Raw genomic sequence first — 12,927 nt, 5'->3', positions numbered from 1 at the left:
TACACTAGGGCACTCAGTGTGATTATTGGTAGCCAACAGAGAGAGGATTGATGTTTCTACCAAGCTGGGTCAGAGTCTGGACATGGCCTGTCTGGAAAGCCAGTCACACGGTTTATCATCTCTCAGAGTGGGTATCGATGACTGCCTGCTCTTCTGTGGCCTCCCTAGGGCTCTCCAGACCCCCCGCCAATCAAGGGTTTACCCTGTAATTATTTAATTATAATTTTACGTGTGTAAAACAAATTAAATGCAAGAAAGGGGCGTGTCGTGCCAAATCAGATTATTTATCTCCTTAACAGATTGCTGAGCTGAAGTCCCTGAGCTGTGGTTACTGATGGTTGCTGGGAAGTAAGTGGGACAAATGCTATGTGAGAAGAATGCTCTCTCTCCCTCTCTCCAGCTCTCCCTCGCTTTCTATCTCCATCTCTCTCTCTCATTATCTCTCTCTCTCCATATCTCTATCTCTCTATCTCCATATCCCTCTCTCTACACTCTTAGAAAAAAGGGTTCCAAAAGGGTTCTTTTGCTGTCCCCATAAGAGAACCCTTTTTGGTTCCAGGTAAAACTATTTTGCCACTCTGCAGGTAATCCAAAAGGGTTACCTGGACCCAAAAATAGTTACAGTATACCTGGAACCAAAAAAGGTTCTCCTATGGGGACAGCAAAATAACACTTTTGGAACCCTGTTTTCTAAGAGTGCAGAGAGAGGGATATCGAGATAGAGAGATATATGGAGAGAGCGAGACATGGAGATAGAGAGATATATGGAGAGAGAGAGACATGGAGATAGAGAGAGATGGATGTGTACCGGTACTTTTTCACCATCTCTCTCTCCTTCTCTCTATCTCCATGTCTCTCTCTCTCCTTCCCTCTATCTCCATGTCTCTCTCTCTCTCTCCATGTCTCTCCCTCTCCATCTCTATCTCCATGTCTCTCTCTCCTTCCCTCCATCTCCATGTCTCTCTCTCTCCATCTCTCTATCTCCATGTCTCTCTCTCTCTCTCATCTCCATGTCTCTCTCTCTCCCACTCAATCTCTATCTCCTTCTCTCTATCTCCATGTCTCTCTCTCTCCATCTCCATGTCTCTCTCTCTCCCTCTCCATCTCTCTATCTCCATGTCTCTCCCTCTCCATCTTCATGTCTCTCTCTATCTCCATGTCTCTCCCTCTCCATCTTCATGTCTCTCTCTCTCCATCTCTCTCCTTCTCTCTATCTCCATGTCTCTCCCTCTCCATCTTCATGTCTCTCTCTCTCTCCTTCTCCCTCCCTCTCCATCTCTCTCCTTCTCTCTATCTCCATGTCTCTCCCTCTCCATCTCCATGTCTCTCTCTCTCCCTCTCCATCTCTCTCTCCCTCTCCATTTCTCTCTCTCTATCCATCTCCATGTCTCTCTCTCTCCCTCTCCATCTCTCTCTCCTTCTCTCTATCTCCATGTCTCTCCCTCTCCATCTCCATGTCTCTCTCTCCCTCTCCATCTCTCTCACCTTCTCTCTATCTCCATGTCTCTCTCTCTCCCGCTCCATCTCTCTCTCCTTCTCTCTATCTCCATGTCTCTCCCTCTCTATCTCCATGTCTCTCTCTCTCCATCTCCATGTCTCTCTCTCTCTCCATGTCTCTCCCTCTCCATCTTCATGTCTCTCTCTCTCCATCTCCCTCCCTCTCCATCTCTCTCCTCTCTATCTCCATGTCTCTCCCTCTCCATCTTGATGTCTCTCTCTCTCCATCTCCCTCCCTCTCCATCTCCCTCCCTCTCCATCTCTCCATCTCCATGTCTCTCCCTCTCCATCTTCATGTCTCTCTCTCTCCATCTCCCTCCCTCTCCATCTCTCTCCTTCTCTCTATCTCCATGTCTCTCTCTCTCTATCTCCATGTCTCTCTCTCTCCATCTCCATGTCTCTCTCTCCCTCTCCATCTCTCTATCTCCATGTCTCTCTCTCTCCATCTCCATGTCTCTCCCTCTCCATCTTCATGTCTCTCTCTCTCTCCATGTCTCTCCCTCTCCATCTCCATGTCTCTCCCTTTCCATCTTCATCTCTCTCTCCATCTCCATGTCTCTCTCTCTCCCTCTCCATGTCTCTCTCTCTCCTTCTCTCTATCTCCATGTCTCTCTCTCTCCATCTCCATGTTTCTCTCTCTCCATCTCTCTATCTCCATGTCTCTCCCTCTGTCCATCTCTCTCTCCCTCTCCATCTCTCTATCTCCATGTCTCTCCCTCTCCATCTTCATGTCTCTCTCTCCATGTCTCTCCCTCTCCATCTCTCTTTCTCTCACACACAAAATGAGCGCAGCATAGGGATGGGGAATTTAAGTCAGATACAGATTGGATGCATTTAATTGAAATAAGCAAATCATTGAACTAAGAGGCCTGGCTCACAGGGGTATTTCTCTCCTCACATCCCGAAACTCCGAGCAGGATTAATGACAGACAAACATATCTTCACCATATTGGTGTGATTCAGTCAGGATCCCTGTCTGTGAGTGAGGGCTCTTTGAGGCTGCTAAAAGCTGGAGCAACGTCTCATCTGCGCCGGCAGTGATTGAATTTCTCCTCCTTCCTTAAGACGGAAGTGAAAAGGCTGTGAATAATGCCTGTGGATGCACTTAAGGTTTTAGTTGCAGGCGTCGCTGTGCCTGGGCAGATTTGATATGACACATGAAACTAACTACATGGTACTTAGGGCTTGCTGTAAACCAATCTGAGCCCGGACGGGAAAGCAGGTCCATCAGCAGAGTGGCTTGTTTCTGTTGCATGACAAAAGGACTTACAAAACCACATCAATTAAAAGTTCATTAAGTTCAGCGCTAGGAGGATGAGTGGATGCTCTCTATTTACACGCAGCCCAGGCCATTATCTAAAACCTGATTATTCAAATCCCTGGATTATAACAGACATTTCTCACAGCCTTGCATGGAATAATCACGCCACATAATATTTCCTTAATTTTCTATTCTTCCCAAGTATTCTGATTAGAATGGTGTCTGCATCATCAAAAGAGAGGAATAATGTTCTTTATAGTTATATGATTTAAGCACATGGAAATTAACACAAGCAGGATTATTGGTTGTATGAATTTAAATAAGCATCATGCAGTGTTTAATAGGGATTTTTTAATGCTCATTTATGTCAGTCATCTATATTTTAAAGCCGGGTTTGGAAACCTTTTTTGCCATCCACAGCAGAGAGACGGGTGAGAAATCACCTGTTTGGGTTTCTACTGTGAATATTCAACCCCAGATTGCCTCCTTCACTTGAATGTGTGCTAAACTGCTGTTGACGTCTTTTTTCATCTCTGTCAGGGAGCGCAAGGCGTCGGGGGCAGCCTTTCACACACGTCTTCTCCAATGTTTCATGGAGCCTTCAGCTGGGCCTTGTTGTTTCTCTCTTCCCACTGATGGTTGTTGTTGTTGGTTCACATCTGAAGACGTGTGATGGAGAGAGCGTGTCAATATTTCCCCCTCCGATTCATCTTCAGCCACAGGGACGAGAGCGCTGACTGACTGGCTAACTGACTGACTGGCTAACTGACTGACTGAGCAGACTGGATGCATCAGAGCCTGTGGATAATGTCTGCAGTGAGCTAGGAGAGGTGTCACTGAAGCTTGATGTGTGTGTGTGTGTGTGTGTGTGTGTGTGTGTGTGTGTGTGTGTGTGTGTGTGTGTGTGTGTGTGTGTGTGTGTGTGTGTGTGTGTGTGTGTGTGTGCGCGAGTGTGGCTGGAACAGTGTGTGAAAAGGACAGGGGGGGGGGGTCTATCTTTGTTTCCATGTAACGTTTAAGCGAAATATGGACATTTTGTGAGACCTTATAATCAAAATCTATGAAAGGAGAGTCAAAATACTGATGTCATACCACTTGACCTAAAAATGTCTCACATTATCTTTAAATAAATGTACACCACAGTTCAAAAGTCGGGGTCACTTGTTTTTGAAAGAAAAGGAAATGTTTTGTCCATTAAAATAACATCAAATTGATCAGAAATACAGTGGAGACATTGTTAATGTTGTAAATTACTATTGTAGCTGGAAATGGCAGATGTTGTATGGAATATCTACATAGGCATACAGAAACCCATTATCAGCAACAATCACTCCTGTGTTCCAATGTCACGTTGTGTTAGCTAATCCAAGTTTATAATTTTAAAAGGCTAATTGATCATTGAAAACCTTTTTGCAATTATGTTAGCACAGCTAAAAACAGTTTTTCTGATTAAAGAAGCAATAAAACTGGCCTTCTTCAAACTAGTTAAGTATCTGTACTATTCCCTTAACCAGAATAGAAAGAGGAGTGGGAGGCCCCGGTGCAACTGGGCCAGCATCCCGGAGTCTCCTCTTCACCGTTGACGTTGAGACTGGTGTTTTGCGGGTACTATTTAATCAAGCTGCCAGTTGAGGACTTGTGAGGCATCTGTTTCTCAAACTAGACACTCTAATGTACTTGTCCTCTTACTCAGTTGTGCACCGGGGCCTCCCACTCCTCTTTCTATTCTGGTTAGGGCCAGTTTGCGCTGTTCTGTGAAGGGAGTAGTACACAGCGTTGTACGAGATCTCCAGTTTCTTGGCAATTTCTCACATGGAATAGTCTTAATTTCTCAGAACAAGAATAGACTAATGAGTTTCTGAAGATAGTTCTTTGTTTCTGGCCATTTTGAGTCTGTAATCGAACCCAGAAATTCTGATGCTCCAGATACTCAACTAGTCTACAGAAGGCCAGTTTCGTTGCTTCTTTAATAAGCACAACAGTTTTCAGCTGTGCTAACACAATTGCAAAGTTTTCTGATGGTCAATTAGCCCTTTAAAATGATACATATGGATTAGCTAATACAACGTGACATTGGAACACAGGAGTGATGGTTTCTGATAATGTGCCTCTGTACGCCTATGTAGATATTCCATTATCAATCAGCCGTTTTCAGCTACAAATAGTCATTTACAACATGAACAATGTCTACACTGTATTTCTGATCAATTTTGTTCTTTTAATGGACAAAACATGTGCTTTTCTTTCAAAAACAAGGACATTCCTAAGTGACCCCAAACTTTTGAACGGTAGTGTATGTGATTGAACGAGTATCCCATAATCAGTAAAACATATAGCATTTATTTGCTTCCAAATAAGGCATTCCAAGTTCCCTCATTACGATTGAGAGCAGTGTGAGATCTCCACTACCCCCATAGAACACTATCTATCTGCCTGCCTGTGTTTGAACCTCTCTCCACCTCCCTAGGCTTGATGGTTTATAGTGCTAAACGTGTTTTCATCTGCAGTGCTTTCATAATGACACATAGGTTTTGATCAGCGAAACACAAGTCAGATGTTGTGCAGTGAGCTCATGGCGCCTGGAGGCTCCTCACCAGCAGTTCAGAGATCAGCGCCTCAGTGCAAGAAAACAAGTCAATGTGTTGGATGCCAAATTAATTCCTTCCTTAAAGACACAGTGGCTCAGGGAAATATTTCTGAAAACGTACAAATATCACGTCAAGCATCCAGTGAAAAGAGGAGTTTTCTGACATAGATCTTACATCGTATCAACATACTTTTCAAATATTTATAGTGTTTTTTAAAATCATATTAAACAGTCTCTGTTTGACATATTCAAATTAACGTTGGAATGTACTTGACTAATCTAATATAATGATAATTACTATTTGAATAAAGAATGCATTCTGAACATATTGACGCAGAGCAATTCATACACTACAGTTCATTGACTGTCACACCTACAGAAGGCTAGTTGTCATAAACGTCCCTATCCGGAAGGAAAGCGAAGGTTGCAGTGTGTGTGTGTGTTTTTCTGTTGTTGGTAATTTGAATTGTATTTAACCAAACAGAGCACTGCACGTCACAGCTGCAGTTTCCTAAGTGCAACTGAAATAACAGCACCCTTGACCCTCTAATTAATAGTGTGCTGATCCCATTTCCATTACTGCAATCTAAAGTCCAAATCACTCCCTCGCTCCCAGGTGTTTCACTGCAATTCCCAGGTGCATTCTGACACACAGAACAAGCTTGTGTCTTAATGAAAACAGTAAGGTACTTACAAACTATAAATTAATATTCATCTGTGGGCAAAGCCCTGTGGGAACATGTCCATCAACTTAGGCCCCTTCAAGGAATTGCAGTTTTAAATGGGGAATATGTAGGCCTCCTGTTTTCTTTATTCAAAGATGACAGTAAAGAGAATGTCACACATAATGAGTTCCAGTTTTGTTTCATAAAGTAGAAAGGACACGTATGCCTAGTTTCACCCCAGTTTAGAAAAAGAGGTCAGATTGTGGCGAATATCATAATCTGTGGTTGTTAAATCAATGAGCAGAACATCCTTAGTGATACATTCAGTCACAACCCATTTCCTGGAAATTTAAAACCTATTGTGCCCAGCGTGTTACACTAAAGCTGTTGGATCAGGAGGAAGAGGACGACAGACAAGAGAGAAACTCACCCTTCTCTCTTCAGAGAATGGCTCATGTACTGTCCATTGGTGGAGGCGTGTTGGTTGAGGAGGGGCTTCTTGGGGAGTTGTGGCGAGGACAGGTCCAGGCCGCGGCGGCCGTTGCTGTTGTTGCTGTTCTCTTCCTTCAAGTTCGTCACCTCCTTCCACAGCTGCTGAAGCTCTGCTGGATTTATGCCTGAAACAAACAAATTGGATAATTAAATCAATTAACAGCTAATCTAACTCTCTTCGTCACGTAATTAAATCAAAGGGCCTGTAAACAAAGCTGAGTATTAATGAGAAAATATCCCACTAGAGGGTAATGCACTGAGAGCTCTTGTACCCTCCCGCTCTCTCTCTGTGATCTGAAGCGTGTTTGTATACACAAATCCCTGGCATTCACGCGCATTTCATGCCCACAGTAAATAATTAACATCCAGACAAGGCATGAAATCTGAATAATCACCATCATTTCTTGTACAAGAGGAGAGGCAGAACACACACAAAAAGTTTACAATAGCAATGTTACAACCAAAACAGCCCACACCACCCCACCTCCTTCAGAAACAGGACCCTGGGGTAATATTCTGAAAAGCGCATTAATGTGCAAAATACTTAAAGCTCTGCACCGCCTCCAATTGACACAGAAGACTTAAACCTCATTTAACGAGTCAAGCACACTGCAGCTAACACAGCAGCCTTCTAAAGAGAAACATCTCTTGAAGACAGAAGACATTTTCTTGTGTCGGAACACATACACAGAGAGAGCGTGATTTCTGTGCTGCTGTCTGACAGCCATCCTGACACCCTGGGCCAGATTGGGGATGAGGAAGAATAATGCTGTGTTTGTACACCCCAGTTTCCATGTCTGAGAGAACCTAGCCATTGTTTGCACACAATGTATATGTGTCTGTATATATAGTGTCTGTTACCACGAGCAGGAGAAGCCTGCTTTCATTTGACATAAATGAGGCAAAAGCTGATAAGAAAAATAATATTCCGCCCGTGAGGGTATGTTCTCTAGCCGTTTGTATTATGGTTCAGAAATGTATTTGGTTAATCCATATTTTTCATAGCATATTAAAATATCCAATATGGGAATGTGTGCACATTTGTGAATTTAATAGGAGCGCGATGGGCAAGACCACTCGTTTAACATTACAATTAATTAAATCTATTCTCAAAATGAGCAATGGCAAATGAAAGATGATTTGCACATGCTTATCTCGGGTGGGTTTATAGTCTCCAGATGTTTTATCGCTCGCTCTATAGATACCAGAAGTGGCCCTTTCAAGCGCCAGATCGTAATACATTTAGCAAAAAGCTTAGTCTTAATTTATTCCTGTTGTGGAAAATAACTGTAAGATGAAGATCTCAATAAGATCAGCAAAAAATATATTTTATTTGATAAGCTACAAAAGATTTTAATTATGCTCGTAATGGAGAACATTGGCCTAATGATGCGAAGGACTCTGGAGAGACACAGGGACTAAGAACTGTGAAATGAGTCTGATAGGATTGCTGTAAATTCACACTAGATCGTTTGCATATCAAAGAGCAGGAAATGATTGCAGGACAAATCAATAACCTTTCCACGTGCTCTCCTCTATTCTGCCTGCCCTGTATTCTCTCATTCTCTCTTTCTGTCTTACTCCTTGATGTACCTTCATCGAAGGACACAGCCCTGACAGACAAAACATGCCAAATGATTCTGTTTGCACAAAAGCATGCTAATCCTACATTTGTTGCTTCTCACTTGTCTTATTAAAGGCACATTGTTGTTTTGATGGAGGGAAGGATCCTTGGAGGGAAAGTTTTCTATGATGATGGTTTGTCTGGATGGGGAAGGTCACTGGTAGAGCGAGTGTCCTGTGCTTCGACAGCGGGAACAATAATTTTCCCCCCACTTTGTGCCCAGTGACAGTGGGCAATGTATTTTTAGCCTGTGTGGCTGACAGGGCAGCCCACTCTCCCTCAATTACCAGCCAGTCCTGGTGATCCCAACACCACTGTTTACTCAGATGAAACAGCTCCCATAGACTCCACTGATGACAGAGGTAACGGACTGGGACCAAGCGGTCTCCTTTATTTCTCTCTCTCCCCCTCTATCCTCCACTCCCACGCCCTTCTCTTATTAAACTTCCTTGTCCTCATTGGATCCCTGGAAACCGAGGGTCGTTCAAGATAACACCTTGAATGACAATAAAATGTAGTGCTATGAAAATCTCAAATAGTATTATATTCTAGGTTTGGACAAACAGCTTTTTATTCTACCTGAGAAGGCAGCATCTGATTTAAATGGTAGACATAGAGTACAACATACAGTATAACACTGATGTCTAAATCTATGGTAGACATACAGTATAACACTGATCTCTAAATCCTTTTCTGTATATCTAGTATTTTCAAATGCAGGATTAGTTAATCCCTTTTTCCATTTTTCAACTAAACTATTCCACACACTATAGGTTGGAAAAACAGACAAGCACTTGTATGTTGTTGGGACACTTGATTGATCACCGGCCTGGCAACTCAATTTTACTGCTGCATGTAGCTTAGGCACCCAGACAGGACGTGCTCCTCAACCTTTTCCCGTCCTTGTACCTCCGTACCCAGGTGACCAAATTCAAGCAAGCAGAATGTTGATTTAAGGTGCATAATGACATCAGTTGCAGGTCATCATCCACAGAATAAAAAAATAGCCCCTATGCTTCGGGCTCTTTCAACTCTGCTGTTGCTTTCCACACAGAGCCAATACCATGGGGGGACGGTGACACCACTATTAGTTTATTGTTCCATCCGGCAGAGACCTCTGGTGCACCACTGTTTATGTTCCTGTAATCACCGGCCTAGTGATATGCATCCCTTAGGCCTAAAATATGTTAACTCCTAATGCTGCAGGAACTATTACCAATGTCGCGCTGCTGGCAAAATCAATCACTGACTGGGGGAGCGTATTACCTGCCGCTGTCCCTGATGTGCCGATGCTGCACTGAGAACGGCTTCGTACTTTGCCACATTTTTTGCATTTGTCTTGTCACTGTCCCATTGCCCTCTCCTGGACAACTTAACTGATGTTCTCCAGCGATGAGAGCTCAGTCTGTTACAGCGCAGCCTGGGAGGCCATGGAGCCACAAAACACACTTTAGCCAATCAGGGGAGGCACGGAGAGGGGCGAGCAGCGACACATACACACAACCTTGGCAGCTGCACCTGGGAGAATGGAGAGCGGAGCGTGCACTGCTGTCTCACTCACTCTCCACAGGTCAATAGGAAAGGATTTTGGGGGGAGGAGGGGAGGTGGGCGCTGGATCAAATGTATATTTATGAGAGTTATATCCTCCCCAAACACATTGTTGTAATTTATAACAGATATTGTCAGACTGCTTCCAAGACTTTGAACATTAATGTCAAAAGAATTTACCGCAAGAGAAACAAATTAAAGTCCAGATAAAGAGAACAACTGGTTATTATCCAAGTCACACTCTTCAAGCTTCTACTAAATTACTTCCGTCACTTCTGGTACTAAATGACTTCCTTCACTTCTGGTACTAAATTACATACTTCACTTCTGTTATTAAATTACTTCCTTCACCTCTGGTATTAAATGACCTCCTTCATTTCTGGTACTAAATGACTTCCTTCACTTCTGGTACTAAACTGGATGCAGTCTATCATAGTGCCATCCGTTTTGTTACCGAATCACTTTATACCACCCACCACTGTGACCTGTATGCTCTAGACGGCTGGTCCTCGCTTCATATTCGTCGCCAGACCCACTGGCTCCAGGTCATCTATAAGTCTATGCTAGGTAAAGCTCCGCCTTATCTCAGCTCACTGGTCAAGATAACAACACCCACCCGTAGCACACATTCCAGCAGGTATATCTCACTGATCTCACTGATCCTTCCAGTTCTCTGCTGCCAGTGACTGGAACAAATTGCAAAAATAAGCTGAAGTTGGAGACTTTTATTTCCCTCACCAACTTTAAACATCAACTATCTGAGCAGCTAACCGATCGCTGCAGCTGTACATAGTCTATCGGTAAATAGCCCACCCAATCTACCTACCTCATCCCCATACTGTTTTTATTTTATTTACTTTTCTGCTCTTTTGCACACCAGTATCTCTACTTGCACATCATCATCTGCTCATTTATCACTCCATTGTTAATCTGCTAAATTGTAATTATTCGCTCCTATGGCCTATTTATTGCCTACCTTCTCATGCATTTTGCACACACTGTATATAGACTTTCTATTTTCTACTGTGTCATTGACTTGTTTATTGTGTTATTGGCTTGTTTATTGTTTATTCCACGTGTAACTCTGTGTTGTTGTCTGTGTCACACTGCTTTGCTTTATCTTGGCCAGGTCGGGGTTACAAAACTTGTTCTCAACTAGCCTACCTGGTTAAATAAAGGTAAAATAAAAAATAAAAATTACTTCCTTCACTTCTGGTACTAAATGACTTCGTTCACTTCGAGTACTGAATGACTTCCTTCACTTCTGGTACTAAATGACTTCCTTCACTTATGGTACTAAATGACTTCTGGTATTAAATGATAACTCTACGTGATTATTCATGTCTATTGATTTATTTTTATTTTTACGGCCTCTATCAACATTTCCATTTCCATTTCCAATACAAAAAAATAAGCCATTTTATACATGTACAATATGCATTACACGCCTCCTTATTCTAAAACATTCAGGGCGGCTGTTAAATGTTTTGTTAAATCTCTTTTCCCAGAACACCATGAGAGCACAATACAATTATAGTGCAATGAGAGAATGAATTTTCTAATAATTTGATTGTGATATTTGAATTTGAATAAAGAGGGAAAAAAGCATATCTCTGTCTGATCATCACCTCAGTGTATAAAAGTCATCCTAATTCATTGGCTCAGTCCAAACACATAATCACCATGGGCCAAACAGAGCAGCAGAACACATTCTTTCTGCAGTGCTGCTTACTACGTGCTGAATATAGTAGATTAGATCTCAGCTCTGTAGGTCTCGGCTGCTGATGCATGAAAGAGTTTAGTGATGTGGAAAACAGAAAGGTCATCAATAACTTCAAACAGTCAAGCAGAAAATGTGTAGAATAGGAAGGGAAACTCAGCCTGATGGCAAGTGTTTTAACAGCTGTCTTACCATCAATGGTTTCCAAGGGCGGGCTAGCCAGGATCAACTCAGTAAAATAGTGAAACCAACCAACATTCTGTGTGGTAAGGTTCAATTCCTCATTACAGATTGTATAAATAATAACAAAGAGAAACGATACCTTTGTATCTTAAACTGTCATCTGACAAAATATGGCTATAGTGTCCTGTTTGCTATTAGTCATGCTGAGACAGCCTAAGAGATATTTGATGACACTAAGCGTAAGCAAACAGTCAACAGGATGTTCAGTAACTGTTGTGCTATTCCATAAAGAACAGTAAACTGCCATATCACTGGTGTAATGCTTTACTCAAAAGGGCGTGTGTGTGTTTGCCAGATATCCAAAACAAGGTCATTCATAAGCGTACACTAACAGGCAGCACACCAGTGGCCCACGCCTGTGCCTATGGCAATCGTCAGATTCCATACACAGTCCAAACAATAACATGATTGTACAAACCTTGTTTTTGTTTGCCCATTACCTCAGTTCCCCAGCCCTTCCACTTTATCGCCTTATCTTGTTTTTTCAAAACTGTTTGTCTTAGCCTGGAATGAATAGTCTATGTCATGTTCCAAAATGGTATGGAGGCTGCTCCTTAAGAAAATATTAAAAACAAATAAAGAAATAAACTTCCTGGCTAAACAACAAGCATTGACTCACACCACCAACCCCTTATGGGATATTTCACAATGAGAGGTTAAGTGGCAGTTTAGTAACAATGAGTATGTTTATGTACACACTAATAATTCGATATTAAACTGATTATGGCTGTCGGCTGCGTATGGCATTAGTCATGTAAACACCTTACTCTGCTTATCTTAATCGGCGTGAGGTCAAAACCAAAGTAAGCATACGCCGCTTAAAACACCTGCTTTTCTGAGCAACCTTTTGAGTTATCAGGACATGGAAACAGCTGAATTGGCGTTCCAGCTGTGTATTTGATCAGCATATGTGCTATCAGAGGTAGCGCAAAGGGAAGTGAGTTGGGAAACACTGAAAGTACACATCTTAGACATACTTTTCACATACACACTTTACATGTCCCAACTCAAAAAGGCTCGCAAAAAGAACATGTTTGCTGTGGTACAACATTTATGCTGATTTTCAGCATTTATTTAATTCCCATCAGCAGCCTCATTTCAGATGTTTCCATGGAAACAGGATTATTAAGGAAATCATTCTTCTTGCAAAACATGTAAATGTTTAAAGAAACTATTATTTTAATCTGATTATCCACAATAATGGTATTATTGTGTGCATGTAACCGTACTCATCAGTTCCACTCTTCCTCTAGCCTAAGGAGGCATTTCCCCCTGGTCAACACCCAGTA

General features: G+C 42.3%; 1 protein-coding gene across 9 annotated transcripts in view; it reads right to left on the bottom strand.

Moving 5' to 3' along the window:
- Positions 1 to 12,927, bottom strand: part of LOC118389636 (forkhead box protein P1-B) — a 245,979-nt gene that overhangs the window by 34,359 nt on the left and 198,693 nt on the right. For all 9 annotated transcript variants that reach the window (XM_052526631.1, XM_052526635.1, XM_052526629.1 and 6 more), the window contains one exon: positions 6,441 to 6,627. In XM_052526631.1, the coding sequence (XP_052382591.1) occupies positions 6,441 to 6,627 (187 nt within the window). The remainder of the gene's footprint in view (positions 1 to 6,440; positions 6,628 to 12,927) is intronic.

Source organism: Oncorhynchus keta, chromosome 10, assembly GCF_023373465.1.
Source record: "Oncorhynchus keta strain PuntledgeMale-10-30-2019 chromosome 10, Oket_V2, whole genome shotgun sequence".
Taxonomy (NCBI): Eukaryota; Metazoa; Chordata; class Actinopteri; order Salmoniformes; family Salmonidae; genus Oncorhynchus; species Oncorhynchus keta.
The sequence above is the reverse complement of the archived record's forward strand: the minus strand, read 5'-3'. Positions and strand labels throughout refer to the sequence as shown.